Source organism: Capricornis sumatraensis, chromosome 4 (genome assembly GCF_032405125.1).
Source record: "Capricornis sumatraensis isolate serow.1 chromosome 4, serow.2, whole genome shotgun sequence".
Taxonomy (NCBI): domain Eukaryota; kingdom Metazoa; phylum Chordata; class Mammalia; order Artiodactyla; family Bovidae; genus Capricornis; species Capricornis sumatraensis.
In genome coordinates, this window is record NC_091072.1 from 82,732,355 (window position 1) to 82,748,994 (window position 16,640).

The 16,640-nt window shown below is 44.3% G+C and overlaps 1 protein-coding gene across 1 annotated transcript; it reads left to right on the plus strand.

Annotated features, from left to right (window-relative positions):
• The first annotated feature begins 839 nt into the window (after nt 1–839).
• PRICKLE1 (prickle planar cell polarity protein 1) lies at nt 840–14,707 on the plus strand. The gene is made up of 7 exons (XM_068970883.1): nt 840–974; nt 2,864–2,977; nt 3,758–3,895; nt 4,490–4,693; nt 5,959–6,145; nt 7,044–7,907; nt 12,977–14,707. The coding sequence occupies exons 1-7, from the start codon at nt 840–842 to the stop codon at nt 13,837–13,839; spliced, it is 2,505 nt and encodes an 834-aa protein (XP_068826984.1). The 3' UTR covers nt 13,840–14,707.
• Nucleotides 14,708–16,640: the final 1,933 nt, after the last annotated feature.

A 16,640-nucleotide genomic window follows, 5' to 3' on the forward strand; every position in this document is an offset into this window, starting at 1 on the left:
GCAGATTCTTCAACTGAACCACCAGGTACTGGAGAGCTTTTCACTGAAAGTCTGCCATTAACACAGTTCAATGCTAATAGTCGCCGCTCTAGATTTTATTTTAACCTGGTGCTCAGATTCAGTGACTTTCTTATGAAGGAACTCATTAATGAATGTCTGGCTGACTGTAGCCCATGGATATAAAGGCTTGTGAATTTAATGTGCTGTGTAAGGATTTAACTGTGCTGTTTCTTCTCCCTGAGTAAACGAAGTTCAGTGCCTCTCAGACTTTATTGGAAACCTGAAACCTAAGCAGTGTGGCCCAGCCGACCCACTCTGTACTGGCAGGCAGCACGCCTCCGCTGGGAAGATGGGTCAGGAGCTGCTGGGAACCAACTGGGATGACTGGAGCAATCCTTTCACAGCACATAGGAGTGGGCAAGGCAGGGGGCTCGAACCCAGCTTCTTCCTACAACTTCTGGGGCTCCGCAGGGATTCCTTTGTGGGAAGTTAGCAAAACAATTTTCTTGAGAACTTTTTAAATGAAGTGTGTAGAGAAGTACCTTTTAAAGGCATCTGGAGATCAACTCATTTGGGTGGCATTTTCTCAAATGCTGAGCTGCTAACAAGCCTCTTTCCGCATCATGCAGCCCTAGTTTTTAAGATCTGGGGGCCTGGGGGTGGTGACACTGGTCATTCAGTCCCTTTCTCTGGGCCCCGATGTGTGTACATACGTGTTCAATAAAAGCTCTCGGAGGGTAACACTCATGACACGTTTGCATGTCTTTGGTTGTCTTATGTTCCCCACAGCAGCCACGGTCTGATGTCCTGTGACTGAGAAGCCAGCTGTTGACTCTGTTATGATGCCTTTGGATATGGAGCCCAAAATGAGCAAACTTGCCTTTGGATGCCAGCGGAGCTCCACGTCGGATGATGACTCGGGCTGCGCGCTGGAGGAGTACGCCTGGGTGCCCCCAGGCCTCAGACCTGAGCAGGTGGGAGCCACATCGTCCACTTTTCTGGTTTTCGGTGTGATTTGAGGTCTTTGGTGTTCTGTTTTTTAGTGATCAGGCATCACTGCCTCAGTGACATGCTGTGTCCTCGGGCCTTACTCTTTTTCTGATGGTTTTGCTTTTTTAAGTCACACTTAGTTTCCCAATGAAAGTCTCCAATCCCTTTCATACTGTTGGGTCCAGAAGGATGCTATTTTTGCCCTGGTGAGTGAAACCCAGAGTGCTGCCTTTGCCTTTGTTTTGAGGATTTCTGACTTAGGTGTCCCGTTGGAGAGAGTGGGAGGAACTTACTAACCTTTTGAAAAACTTCAAAACAACAAAAAGGTAATAAAAGGAAAGGGGAAAGTTTCTCTGGCAGTTCTCTGCAGTGCCTGGGCTTTGGAAGAGAGGAGAAAGAGCTGTGAGACTATTTCAGCGTCACTGCTGAAATAGACCTCTGATAACCTTGCACAGGAAAGATTTTGTCACCACACCATGTGAATCGGAAAAAAAATTAAAGAGCTAATTTTGTGCTTTGTTGTATTGTTATTTTAAGGAAGATGAGACCATTGTGTGTCCCTGTTTTTGTCTTCCCAATATCCCTATAATGATGAACTTGTTAAAAAATTGCTGGTGACGGACACAGGGGCCAAGGTAGTTTGAAACAAGGGGAGGCAGTTGGGCTCCTGAGTTATGGTTGTGTTTCCCATTTGGTGGGCACCCCCTTGGGAAGAGGGGTTTCCGATTCATCCTGGGCCTCACACAGTGCCTGGTGCACACATAGTTGGTGTTTAGCGTTTACAACCATACAAGCTCCGGTGGCTGATACACTGGGATATGGGAGAGAGGTGGGCTCCAGGTAGGAAGGCAGTGTTTCTACCGACCTTTAAGAGATAACCCTTCCTGCAGCTTCGGTGAGTAGGTTTGTGAGATCTTGAAGTATTGAAACAGTTCAGTTCAGTTCAGTTCAGTCGCTCAGTCGTGTCCGACTCTTTGCGACCCCATGAATCGCAGCACGCCAGGCCTCCCTGTCCAACACCAACTCCCGGAGTTCACTCAGACTCACATCCATCGAGTCAGTGATGCCATCCAGCCATCTCATCCTCGGTCGTCCCCTTCTCCTCCTGCCCCCAATCCCTCCCAGCATTAGAGTCTTTTCCAATGAGTCAATTCAAATTCCTTAGTCTCCTCATTTCTTGAATCATTTTCATTCCTCCTCAGCACTGCAGCAGCCTTTGCAGCATTCATTAAAGGGTTTCCTTTAGCTACAACAGAAAGAAAAAAAAATTCAAACAAAAATTGAGTTCTTTCAAAATGAACTAAGTGTAGCTCATTATAGTTTCCCTCCAGTTTTCTGGGGAAATTGACTCCAAGTATTTAGAAAACAGCACTCCTGGAAGCAAAGAAAGCTGAAGCTTGAGAGAACCTGATAAGGGAGAGTTTACAAAGTTTAACAGAACAGCTTTTGTCTTTGCAACGTGAAATTCCGAGAGCAAATCCAGTGTGTTTGTGTAGTGGCTGGATTGTGGACAGTGTCACACAGCCTGTGTGGTCACTTCCAGTGTTCACTCAGCACTCTCTTGGCTGCCCCTAGGGAGATCACTCAGGAATGGTAGCATTAAATGTGCATATTTTATGGGGCGTAATTTATAATGCCCCTGATTGTTACTACAAATTACATTCCTGAAGAGCCCTTTAGCAGCTGGGTGCTAGCTAACTGGGGGTTTGCACGTCTTGCTGGCCTGGCTCAGCTGGTCTTCTCATTAGCGGCCAGCAGCCACATCCTGCCAGAGGCTGGAGCCCTACCTAAAGGGCAGGGTAACTTCTCGGGATGGACTGAGCTGAAGTGTTCGCTTCCTGTGTGCTGACGTCCTTCTCCCTCTCTCCCTCAGATCCAGCTCTATTTTGCTTGCTTACCAGAGGAAAAGGTTCCTTATGTTAACAGCCCTGGAGAGAAGCACCGAATTAAACAGCTTTTGTACCAGTTGCCACCACATGATAATGAGGTAAAATAACAGGAAGAAGGCTAATTAGGAAAAAAAAAAATCCACCCTCAGCGTTGTGACACCTCCCATAAACTTCAGACTCTTTTGCCTTTCTTCAGATAAAATTGGGCTGGAGAATACAGCTCTCCATTCTTTAAGAGAGAAAAGGGTGTCAGTGCAATAAACTTAACACAAGTTGGTTTTTTATAGTGTTTGCAGCCACCCACCAGTTATCAGGAACCTGCAGATTCCTGCAATTTCTCCACCCCTTCACCCAGCCAGAGCTTTATGGGGCTTTGGGCCTGCAGTGGGCGGGAGTGCCTGTAGAATGTGTAATGAAGGTGGCAGTTAACCAGTTTAAACCTTTTGAAGAAAGGTTGATGCCTTAGGTTTTTTTTAGCATCTCTGCTGATAAAAGTTTAAATTAAACTTTTCATCCTTTTTTTCAAAAACAAATAAAGGACTTCTGCAGCAGTCCGGTGGTTAAGACCCATGCTTCCAATGCAAGGGGTGTGGGTTCAGTCCCTGGTTGAGGAACTAAGATCCCACGTGCTGCATGGTATGGCCAAAATATATATATATATATATATATATATATTCCTTCATTGCATTTCACTTTTGCTAGAGAAGCTGCAAGATTTGGTGTTGTTTTAAAGGTGTGACATCATTTTTAAACTAGGGATTCATGAGGGCAGACCAGCTACACTTGCTGTTTTGTTTCCTGAAATTCAATTCTGGAAATAAAGAATTGGTGAGGGAGGCTGTGTACAACAGAGGGTGCTTCTGTTTCCTTCTGTGAAGGTGCGGTACTGCCAGACTTTGAGTGAGGAGGAGAAAAAAGAACTGCAAGTGTTCAGTGCTCAGCGGAAGAAGGAAGCCCTAGGAAGAGGAACAATTAAACTTCTGTCCAGAGCAGTAATGCACGCCGTGTGCGAGCAGGTAGCGAGTTCTGGATGGATGGGTGGTGATGTCTTGGGTCAGCTGAGGGGGAGGTGGGAGGGAGCAGATGGCCAGGCCAGCATCGAGGTGAGCCCTGAAAACCTCCAAAACCTATGAGAAAGAAAAGCAATGTAGCTTTATATTAAATGGGGATTCATGTTCGTAAGTGGCCACTCTGCTATGTGTATGGGGGAGGCAGCCCCTTAAGTAAACATGGGGTGAAATCCTAAGGTCTTGGCATGGAGGGCGGGGCTGGGGTGTGCCTTGTGTTCAGAAACACAGGGACATAATATAGTCGTTCAGGGCCTTACTGGGCATTCTCAGAGCAAGAATATATCCAACAGGAGGCCACCCCTGGAAAACCACTGTGAGTGTTCTCAGTGAGCAGTCCAGCGTGGTAGGTAGTACAGCCGAGGAGTGTTCACTCCAGTGGAGAAGGACAGACAGTTCCGTGGTGAAGAGCTGTTTAACCACTAGCAGGAGGGAACAGAAATTAAAGTTTACCTGAGAGATTTGGGATTGAGTGTTAAGTGGAAAAGGCAGAGACTGCAGCATTGAAGAAGCATTGTTTTAAATCGAAATCCTTTTTTTTAGTGTGGGTTGAAGATAAATGGAGGTGAGATTGCAGTGTTTGCCTCTCGAGCGGGCCCAGGAGTGTGCTGGCACCCATCCTGTTTTGTCTGCTTCACGTGCAGTGAGCTGCTGGTCGACCTCATCTATTTTTATCAGGATGGAAAAATTCACTGTGGCCGGCACCATGCTGAGCTGCTCAAACCCCGGTGTTCAGCATGTGACGAGGTAAAAAAGTTCATCCCTTAACACTGGGAAAAATAAGCTTCTAGTCAGCCAATATTCCACTGTTCACACCTCAGCCAAATAGAAGTCTCTGCTGCGTGTGCTGTGTGTATATAGTTTTAAGATAACCCTGTACAGTGGTATCATGGAATCATATGTGGCTGATGAAGAGAAGGCAGCAGGTGTCTTTGTCCACTGACGAGGATGTCCTTGATGGATTGTGAGGAAAAAGCAAGTTGCAAGAACAGTGTAACGATTGATCTTAATTTTGTTAAAGCGGGGGAAGAACAAGACTGTACACAGATTTGTAAACACTCAGAAACACTATGTAAAGACATACACTGAGTTCACAGTGGTTAACCCTTGGAGCATGTGTGGGAAGGGCTGGTGGTGTAGATTGAAGTTTTTCTACGTTAGGATTTTTATTTTTAAGTAATTTTAGATTTACAGAAGAGTTGCAAAAATATCATGGAGAGTCCCTGTATACCCTTCTCCTAGCTTGTTAATTATCATATGTAATCATGGTATATGCATCAAAACTAAGAAATTAACATTGTATAATATTTTAACTAAATCACAGACTTTATTTAGGTTTCCTCAGTTTTTCTACTCATGTCTGTGTTTTATTCTTACACCCCATCCAAGGAACCTCATTGCATTTATTTGTTATATCTCCCTGGTCTGCTTCAATCAGTAATAGTAAACTCATTTTTACTTTTGTATATTTAAGTTTCTTCTATGATGTGCTATTTGAGAAGTTTTTGAAACCAAAAATATGGAAAAATATAGAAGTCCATAATCTGGAGATGGCCACCAGGTCCGAGGAAGCATTATCTGCATAAATGCTGTTCACTTGTCCAGCACCCAGACTGTAACTGGTGGCTCACAGCCACTTTAGTGAGTTTTTTTTTTTTTTTCCTATTGAAAGGTGCACAGGACACTAAATTATTTCAGTGTTAATGTGTTCTTTGCCAGACTATGCCTGCCAAGTGTGATTGGGGAGCAAAAATATGACCAAGTGTATTACCTCCAATGTAGAATTCTGTTTTTTCTTTTAAAGTGTAAGCATGCACTTAGTTTCTCTTTTTCAGTGTTTTCAATTTCTGTTCTTGTTTTGGAGCTACATCAAGTTACATGTAAGCTTGAGGCTGTAAGAAACAAAAGATCTAGTGCCTGTCAGTTGCCCAGAAAACATGCAGATAACTTGGCCTTTAAAATCATTCAGAATGAATTTCTTTCATCCTGTGGTTTCTTGTTTCTCGTTAAAGATAATTTTTGCTGATGAGTGCACAGAAGCTGAGGGTCGGCACTGGCACATGAAACACTTCTGCTGCCTGGAGTGCGAGACGGTCCTGGGGGGACAGAGGTACATCATGAAGGACGGCCGCCCATTCTGCTGCGGCTGCTTCGAGTCCCTGTACGCAGAGTACTGCGAGGCGTGCGGGGAGCATATCGGTGCGTCCGTGGCCCGGCCTGCGGCTGTTGCTACTCATCCATCACTCTGTCTCTGATTAGCCAGTGTTTCTTTCTTTCTTTTTGTTTTTGATGGAGGTACAGTTTATGTACAGTGAAATCGGAAAGACTTAAGTGTTTCGGTTTGATGAATTTTGATAAATGGGTGTAGACTGGATTTCTGTCTCTCCTGGCAATTGTGATCTGTTAAGTCCTCATGAACATGAGTCTCCAATACCTAGCCACTGCTCCTGGAGATACAGTGAGTTAGTTCCTGTGAGCCCCTGGTTTGAACCATTGTCATAAACCAGTCAAACAGGTAATCTTGTTTCCTGTGTATTTTGGTTTAAAGACACCTTATTTAATATATGTTGTTGATTCATTAAATTGAACTCATAGTCAACAGCCCTGTACCACCTGCTTAGACAAAGCTCATCTGACCTGTGGATTGCCTCTGTGAGGCACATCACAGCCTTCTGTGCTGAGCCACACTAGACAACACTTCAGCTCTGTGCTGGGGCCATTTTAAACAAGATCACTAAGAGAAAGTACGAACGTGGGAAAGAAGACGGGCCTGTGTGAGGTGTGAGTGCTGACACGAGAGGCAGCGCCCTCTGCCAGCTGGGAGGCAGCAGCGTCACTTGACTCAGAGTTGCTGCCACTTTGCACGTGTCTGCAAGTGACCTTGGAGACTCTGCAAGGATTTTGGAACTAAAAAGACATCTAGCACATAGACCAGTTTATAAATGAGAACTAACTACACCTGTGTAAGCCCCAGCTCTGCCAAGATCCAGGACAGCCTCGTCACCCTCAAAGGTTCCCTCATGCCCGCAATCTGTCTTTTCTTCTTCCTGTGTCAGGGCGGAACCATAACTTGTGGTTCTTTCCTTTCTTGAAACAGGTGTGGACCACGCGCAGATGACCTATGATGGACAGCACTGGCACGCCACAGAAGCCTGCTTTTCCTGTGCCCAGTGCAAAACCTCTCTGTTGGGATGCCCTTTCCTCCCCAAACAAGGCCAGATTTATTGCTCGAAGACATGCAGCCTCGGTGAAGACGTGCATGCCTCCGATTCCTCCGACTCTGCATTCCAGTCAGCTCGATCAAGAGACTCCAGAAGAAGTGTCCGGATGGGCAAGAGCAGCCGGTCAGCAGATCAGTGTCGTCAGTCCCTCCTTTTGTCCCCTGCTCTGAACTATAAGTTTCCTGGCCTGTCAGGCAATGCTGACGACACCCTATCTCGGAAGCTGGACGATCTGAGCCTTTCCAGGCAAGGAGCAGGTTTAGTCAACGAAGAATTCTGGAAAGGCAGAGTAGAGCACGAAACCCCAGAAGACCCTGAGGAATGGGCCGAGCATGAAGATTACATGACACAGCTCCTCCTCAAGTTTGGTGATAAAAGTCTCTTCCAGCAGCAGCCCAGTGAGATGGACATTCGAGCCAGTGAGCACTGGATAGCTGATAACATGGTTAAAAACAAGACCGAGTTGAAGCAAAACAGCCAGAGCCTTGCAAGCAAAAAATACCAATCTGATATGTATTGGGCACAGTCACAAGATGGACTAGGGGATTCTGCTTATGGCAGCCACCCAGGCCCCGCGAGCAGTCGAAGACTCCAGGAACTGGATCTGGACCATGGGGCTTCAGGATACAATCACGATCAAACACAGTGGTATGGAGACTCCCTGGAGTGTTTGTCAGACCTGAAACCAGAGCAAAGTGTTCGAGATTCTATGGATTCTTTGGCTTTGTCTAATATCACAGGTATGTGACCTAGGGATTATGGGTTATTGGAAAAGGAGCCCCTAAAAGTTTATGCTGAAAGTTACAGTTCAGCAACCAGTAGGGGCTATGTTTTTTAAAACCATAGACCATGGGAAGGAAGGCGTTTCAGGTAAATGCTAAACACTGTGGCAAAACAACAGTGTATTAAACAACAGAGACACCACTTTGCTGACAAAAGTCTGTAGAGTCAAAGCTATGATTTTTCCAGTAGTCATGTATGGATGTGAGAGCTGGATCATAGAGAAGGCTGAGCGCCGAAGAACTGATGCTTTCAAATTGTGGTATTGGAAAAGACTCTTGAGAGTCCCTTGGACAGCAAGGAAATCAAACCAGTCAATCCTAACGGAAACCAATCCTGAATATTCATTGGCAGGATTAATGCTGAAGCTGAAGCTCCATACTTTGGCTATCTGATGCGAAGAGCTGACTGGTTGGAAAAGACCCTTACACTGGGGAAGATTGAAGGCAGGAGGAGAAGGGGGCAGCAGAGGATGAGATGGTCAAAGGGATCATCGACTCAATAGATATGAGTCTGAGCAAACTCCAGAAGACGGTGACAGACAGGGAAGCCTGGCATGCTGCAGTCTGTGGGGTCACAGAGTTGGACACAATTTAGCAACTGAACAGAACAGATAGCAAAGCAAACACTCACATACGTGTATGTATACATATAAAATAAATTTTCAGTACACTCATTGGGGACAGGTATTGTTATCCCTGTTTTGAAGAGAAGAGATGAATTCATTGGGATGATGGAGTCTACATCTGTATTTGAAAGATATTGGACTCTTTGGATCATTCTCTATGAATTAAAGATATTAAAATCAACATGCATACTCCATAAGCACAGAACATTTTTTTTCCCCTGAATTGCCCTGTGGCAATAGACAGCTCAAAATTAGCTAAGTTTTTTTTTTTAACCCAGACTATAAAATAATTTCACTTTAATGTTTTCAAAACACTTTTGTGCCAGTTATCTACATTTCATCCTTACGATGACCCTGAGAGAGTAGATATTATTGCATTTTACAAATGTGGAGAGTTGAATTACCAAGAGACTAGGGAATTCCCTGGCATTCCAGTGGTTAGGGCTCAGAGCTTTCATTTCCATGTTCAGTTCAGTTCAGTCACTGAGTCGTGTCCGACTCTTTGCGACCCCATGAATCACAGCACGCCAGGCCTCCCTGTCCATCACCATATCCCGGAGTTCACTCAGACTCACCTCCGTCGAGTCCGTGATGCCATCCAGCCATCTCATTCTCTGTCGTCCCCTTCTCCTCCTGCCCCCAATTCCTCCCAGCATCAGAGACTTTTCCAATGAGTCACCTCTTCGCATGAGGTGGCCAAAGTACTGGAGTTTCAGCTTTAGCATCATTCCTTCCAAAGAAATCCCAGGGCTGATCTCCTTCAGAATGGACTGGTTGGATCTCCTTGCAGTCCAAGGGACTCTCAAGAGTCTTCTCCAACACCACAGTTCAAAAGCATCATTTCTTCAGCGCTCAGCCTTCTTCACAGTCCAACTCTCACATCCATACATGACCACAGGAAAAACCATAGCCTTCACTAGACGGACCTTAGTCGGCAAAGTAATGTCTCGGCTTTTGAATATACTATCTAGGTTGGTCATAACTTTTCTTCCAAGGAGTAAGCGTCTTTTAATTTCATGGCTGCAGTCGCCATCTGCAGTGATTTTGGACCCCAAAAAGATAAAGTCTGACACTGTTTCCCCATCTATTTCCCATGAAGTGATGGGACCGGATACCATGATCTTCCTTTTCTGAATGTTGAGCTTTAAGCCAACTTTTTCACTCTCCTCTTTCACTTTCATCAAGAGGCTTTTTAGTTCCTCTTCACTTTCTGCCATAAGGGTGGTGTCATCTGCATATCTGAGTTTATTGATATTTCTCCTGGCAATCTTGATTCCAGCTTGTGTTTCTTCCAGTCCAGCGTTTCTCATGATGTACTCTGCATAGAAGTTAAATAAGCAGGGTGACAATATGCAGCCTTGACGTACTCCTTTTCCTATTTGGAACCAGTCTGTTGTTCCATGTCCAGTTCTAACTGTTGCTTCCTGACCTGCATACAGATTTCTCAAGAGGCAGGTCAGGTGGTCTGGTATTCCCATCTCTCTCAGGATTTTCCACAGTTTATTGTGATCCACACAGTCAAAGGCTTTGGCATAGTCAATAAAGCAGAATTAGATGTTTTTCTGGAACTCTCTTGCTTTTTCCATGATCCAGCGGATGTTGGCAATTTGATCTCTGGTTCCTCTGCCTTTTCTAAAACTAGCTTGAACATCAGGGAGTTCACGGTTCACGTATTGCTGAAGCCTGGCTTGGAGAATTTTGAGCATGACTTTACTAGCATGTGAGATGAGTGCAATTGTGCGGTAGTTTGAGCATTCTTTGGCATTGCCTTTCTTTGGGATTAGAATGAAAACTGACCTATTCCAGTCCTGTGGCCACTGCTGAGTTTTCCAAATTTGCTGGCATATTGAGTGCAGCACTTTCACAGCATCATCTTTCAGGATTTGAAACAGCTCAACTGCAATCGCATCACCTCCACTAGCTTTGTTTGTAGTGATGCTTTCTAAGGCCCATTTGACTTCACATTCCAGGATGTCTGGCTCTAGATTAGTGATCACATCATCATGATTATCTGGGTCGTGAAGATCTTTTTTGTACAGTTCTTCCATGTATTCTTGCCACCTCTTCTTAATAGCTTCTGCTTCTGTAAGGTCCATACCATTTCTGTCCTTTATCGAGCCCATCTTGGCATGAAATGTTCCCTTGGTATCTCTAATTTTCTTGAACAGATCTCTAGTCTTTCCCATTCTGTTGTTTTCCTCTATTTCTTTGCATCGATCGCTGAAGAAGGCTTTCTTATCTCTTCTTGCTATTCTTTGGAACTCTGCATTCAGATGCTTATATCTTTCCTTTTCTCCTTTGCTTTTCACCTCTCTTCTTTTCACAGCTATTTGTAAGGCCTCCCCAGACAGCCATTTTGCTTTTTTGCATTTCTTTTCCATTTCATTTCCATGACCTGGGTTCAATCCCTAGTTGAGGAACTAAGATCCCGCAAGCCATGTGGCTTGATCAAAAATACAAAAACGGAATGCCAAAGAAACCAAGAAGCTAAATGCCCACGTTTATATAAGTATTTAAAGATAAGGTTGATCCTAGAACCCAACCCTTCTGAATATTACATTTGCTGCAAGTTTCTGGGTACTGTTGTTGCTTGGTTAGTTTCATAGTTCAACGAATGACACTAGTCCTTTCATAAAGGTTACGTTACATTAGAACATAGGCCAGGAAAGGTCTGAGCAGCTGCCAGGAGGGCCCCAGGCCAGGTGCTGGGCACAGAAGGTTAAGACAGCTACCCTCCTGACTTCAGTTGGGCTTGTCAACATTAAAGCCTATAATTAAGGGGACTCAGTGCAGATGGCGACTGCAGCCAGGAAATTAAAAGACGCCTACTCCTTGGAAGAAAAGTTATGACCAACCTAAATAGCATATTCAAAAGCAGAGACATTACTTTGCCTACTGAGGTCCGTCTAGTCAAGGCTATGGTTTTTCCTGTGGTCATGTATGAAAGTTGGACTGTGAAGAAGGCTGAGCACCGAAGAATTGATGCTTTTGAACTGTGGTGTTGGAGAAGACTCTTGAGAGTCCCTTGGACTGCAAGGAGATCCAACCAGTCCATTCTGAAGGAGATCAGCCCTGGGATTTCTTTGGAAGGAATGATGCTAAAGCTGAAACTCCAGTACTTTGGCCACCTCATGCGAAGAGGTGACTCATTGGAAAAGACTGTGATGCTGGGAGGGATTGGGGGCAGGAGGAAAAGGGGACGACAGAGGATGAGATGGCTGGATGGCATCACTGACTCAATGGACGTGAGTCTGAGTGAACTCTGGGAATTGGTGATGGACAGGGAGGCCTGGCGTGCTGCGATTCATGGGGTCGCAAAGAGTCGGACACGACTGAGCGACTGAACTGAAACTGAACTGAAGGAATGGTGGGTAAGACTAAATACTAAGCACCTCCTGTTTGCTAGGCCATATGATAGGTGTTTCAACATTTAAATATCAAAAATAGACAACATTTGGTACACATCGTTTTATTGCTGACTTTTCTTGACAATGATAAGCTCAAAAACAGGCTTTATTTAGAAATTGGGAAGCTATGTAGCCACCAGTTGACAACAGTTCACAGCATTCCCTGCTGTTGCTTACCGTCAGCTGGGTTATGTCCATTTCGCTTAACCTGCCTGAGCCCTGTTATAACAAGGAGCACAACATCATCAGTTTTGAGCAAAGTTTTTAAATGAAATTAACCTGGAAGTGGAATATTAGTTTATGGGTTGATGGAGCAGAAGATTGGATAAAGGCCTGGGTCAGGGGTTTGGCAAACTTTTTCCATAAAAGGCTAGCTAGGACTTTTGGGACATTATAGTCTTTGTTGCAACTACTCAACTCTACATTGTGGAAAAAAACCATAGGCAGCAGAGAAGCAAACAGATATATCTGGCCCAGTGAAACTCTGTCCACACATAGGCTGTGAGCTGGATCTGGCCCTTGGGCTGTTCGACTACCAGTCCAGGTATAAGAGATGACTAGTCTGGGCATAAGAAGAGGGCCATAATAGTGGCTGTGTGCATGCAAAGGGAAGGACTGCTTTGAGAGAGATTCAGATAAACAGGTGCGTTAATGGGTTGAGAGACAGAAGCTTCTATGTGTCATGTTAATAAATTAATGACAGAACTGTTATGAAGAGATTTTAGTTTGGTTGCTCATCCCATGGGCTGTAACTCATGTTTGGCCCCCAAATGGCTGGGGCCTATAAGAGATGCTGGGCCACTTGTTTCAATGATAAAATTCATTCCTTTTCTCGATTAAGTATATATGTCCGTTGGTTTTGCCTAGTGATTGTTCATCAGATAATGAAATTCAAGAGACTTCACTTCAAAATGCTTCTAAAGCTTGTTGGTAATAACTGTCAGAGTGTTAGGATTATTGACGGTCACGTCTTGTCTTGTGGCTTTTCTTTTAGGGGCTTCGGTGGATGGAGAAAGCAAGCCGAGGCCATCGTTGTATTCTCTGCAAAACTTTGAGGAAATAGAGACAGAAGATTGTGAGAAAATGAGCAACATGGGGACTCTGAACTCTTCCATGCTGCACAGGAGCACGGAGTCCTTGAAGAGTCTCAGTTCAGAGTTGTGTCCAGAAAAAGTCCTGCCCGAGGAGAAATCAGTTCACCTGCCAGTGCTCCGAAGGTCCAAGTCTCAGTCCAGGCCACAGCAAGTCAAGTTTTCAGATGATGTCATCGACAACGGAAGCTACGAGAACATCGAAATTCGGCAGCCGCCCATGAGTGAGAGAACTCGGAGACGGGTGTACCATTTTGAAGAGAGGGGACCCAGGTCACATCACCATCGCCGCAGGAGAAGTAGGAAGTCCCGCTCAGACAATGCCCTGAACCTTGTCACAGAAAGAAAATACTCTCCCAAGGACAGGCTGCGGCTCTACACCCCCGATAACTACGAAAAATTTATCCAGAATAAGAGTGCCCGGGAGATCCAGGCCTACATCCAGAACGCTGACCTCTATGGGCAGTACACCCACGCCACTTCTGACTACGCCCTGCAGAACCCGGGAGGGCCGCGATTTCTAGGCCTCTATGGGGAGGATGACGACTCCTGGTGCTCCTCCTCCACCTCCTCCTCCTCTGACTCAGAAGAAGAAGGGTATTTTCTTGGACAACCAATTCCTCAGCCCCGGCCACAGAGATACGCCTACTACACAGACGACCTTTCTAGTCCAACTTCTGCACTCCCCACTCCTCAGTTTGGTCAGAGGACAACTAAATCCAAGAAGAAAAAGGGACACAAGGGCAAAAACTGTATTATTTCTTAATGTAGTAGCTGCAGAGATTGTATTTAAACTTAGCCATTAACCATCTTAAATCATATCTTTTTTCTTCCATAGGAAAGTTGCTAAAATAGATTCAAGTGCTTTGCCCATGTAAATGAGACCCTGACTGCTGTTTACAGTGTCAGATTAACCTTTGGAAGGTGTGATTTCTCCACTTACCCTCCTTGGATGGTACCAGGTAGACATGACCTTTTGTGTCTCTTGGGTGCATCACAAGTTGAAACAGCTGCTTTGGTCTCCAAACCTCAAGAGATCTGCAGGAAGCTGTTGAGAGGTGATTGGATGGGGGTGTTGATTTTTTAGACAATGGAGAACTTGAGCCACCTTTGTCAAGCAATAGTGTTTGTCGTTTGTCTGCACCAGGTTGACCAGGTCCTGACAGTCTGTCCAGTTGTGTGGCATGCACGTAGTCATGTGACCCAGCCAACACTGTGCGTCCCATTGTGCAAGGCCACCTCATCCCCTTCCAGCCCTTATTAGCCAGGTAAACATTATATTAGCTCCAGCTACAGGTCGAAAAGAACATTGCTATTTATAATGTAGTATTCCATAGACTTAAGTGTATTCCTAATTTAACGGTGCAAATATTAATGTACATACTGTACAGTTCAGATTTTAAAGCTGATATTTTTATATCCCTGAAATGTAAGATGTTTGTTACACTGCAGTGCTAGATTTGTTAGGGAACCAGAAACAGCATTTATGGATGAAATGATTGCTTGTATCTTAGTCAGGGTTTATAAGTTTAGATGGTCAAATTTATATTGCCTAGTGATGGAAAGTTCTTTTTTTTTTTTTCAATTTTCCAATATTAAAAAGGCTCTGTATGCATGGTGGGGCTATGTAAATACTCTTTAAAACTATGGCCCTATTAATCTTACAAGTGTTATTTATGGGTCAAGCAATGTAAACTGTATAAATGTAAAAACAAACAAAAAAAATCTCCCCACACATACCCCTGGAATATATGGTTAAAAACAAGGAGAAGCTGTTTGGGTGAATATTTTTTTCCTCTTGGGGATGGCAGGGGGTGCCTTTCCCGTTTTCAGCAAGGTAGTGATTATCTCAAGGAAAGAGACCAACAAGGATCTGCTCTCTGTGGCAGAGTGCTTTGTAGGTTGATTCCTTTTCACCCCTCCCTTCCAGCTAATTTGTTGGCCTTTAGCAGCAATTTTGAAAACCAGGCCTTCTGGTTATGTTTTTCTTTTAAAATCTTTAAATTAGAGGATTCTGTGCTGCTGGCTACTTAAAGTTAATCTGGGGTTCTGTTTCAAGGGGGAATTACATTGGATTTGAACTGACAAGCTAGTACTTCAATGTGGGTCATTCTTGCACGTGTTTCAGTCCTAACTTAGTGTCCTAGTGGTATTCAGACCTTTAGGAAGGTATTTCATAAATGCTTAATCAGTAACAAACAACCTTTCTGAACAAGATCTCTTCGAACACATCCAGATCATGTTCATTTTGCTCCTTTGACTAGCCTTGCTGTTCTACCATTAACAGACCAACATTTGACTCCTGCACGACCACTTGCCCTGCTAGCTTGTGCAAATAGTACTTGAGGCATAGAGGCAGAGCTGCCCACAGGTGCTGGTGTGGGAGAAGCTGTTGGGCCCTGGGAGGGCAGACCTGAACCCAGTAGGAAAACCAGCGGTCAACAGCATCCCCTGTACTCACCCCTGCATAGGGCAAGGCTTGGTATCCAGGCTAGACAGAGCCCTTCAGAAATACACCAATGGGGAGAGCTCTTTTCTCAATAACTTCATTATCATCTCCCTGTTCTGTTCATTTTTAAAACAGCATTGCAAAGAAAATGCATGCACATGGCTTAAAAAAAGGCGAAAGACATGAAGTATCTCCTTTCCACTCTGCTTCCCTTGGTTCCCCTCCCTAGAGATAACCACTGTTACCCATTAGTTGTGTATCCTTCAGCTGTTCAAAGCATATTTACATTAATGGAGCTTTTTAAAATGGCAGGAAACTAGACCAGCTAAGACTTGCTTTTCTCACTTTACACGTGGATAATTCCCCCTTAGTGTGTATAGGTCTACCTCACTCTGTTCTTGCAATGACTTCCTAACAGTCTACTTTTGGATATACTGTAATTTATTTCACCAGTCCCTTGGTGGTGGGCTTCAGTTTTCTCATAGACACTTTATCCTTCATTGGCACATATGCACATAAATTCTGAGTAGCATGGTTACTGGGAGAGAGGTTATGCATTTATAATTTTGATGGCCGTTACCAGTTTTCCTCAAGAAGGCAATCTCCTGATCCTCATTTACAATGCAAGTGCCTGTTCCCTCATGATCTCACATGACAGAGGAGCAGGTTTCCAGATTTTGAAGATTTTTTCAGAACCTTTGCTGCAAACAGTGGGCCTCCTTTTAGAAAAGACCTTTGCCTTGAAAGGATGGATAATGAAATACTCAGCCTTACTTGGCCTGGAGAAAGGCAGGTATAAGCTGAAGTCACTGTCAGTAGTTTTCAAGTCCTAGTTGCTTTTCCTTCTCGTAGTAATCACCCCATTCGTTTCTTCATTTCCTTACATAAGGACTGCCAAAGATTTAAGGAAATGCAGAAATATTTATTCACAATAATAATGTAAGCTTTAAAGCTTTTAAATCTTGGTTGATAGCAATAACAAAGACGACTGTCTACAAAGGAAGAGAGGCAGCTGCCCTGCAGTCCTATAAATAATAAGGCTAGAAAACTAGACCTGCATTTGCTAAAAGGTGTTCATAGATTTCATTAACAAAATGTTTGGTCCATCACAAAACTCT

Excerpts from the sequence above, each read along its gene's own strand:
- PRICKLE1 (XM_068970883.1), top strand. The coding sequence starts at position 840 with ATGATGCCTTTGGATATGGAGCCCAAAATGAGCAAACTTGCCTTTGGA. Across the intron at positions 975-2,863 it reads CAGGCCTCAGACCTGAGCAG|ATCCAGCTCTATTTTGCTTG; the intron begins GTGGGAGCCACA and ends TCTCTCCCTCAG. Across the intron at positions 3,896-4,489 it reads TGCACGCCGTGTGCGAGCAG|TGTGGGTTGAAGATAAATGG; the intron begins GTAGCGAGTTCT and ends CCTTTTTTTTAG.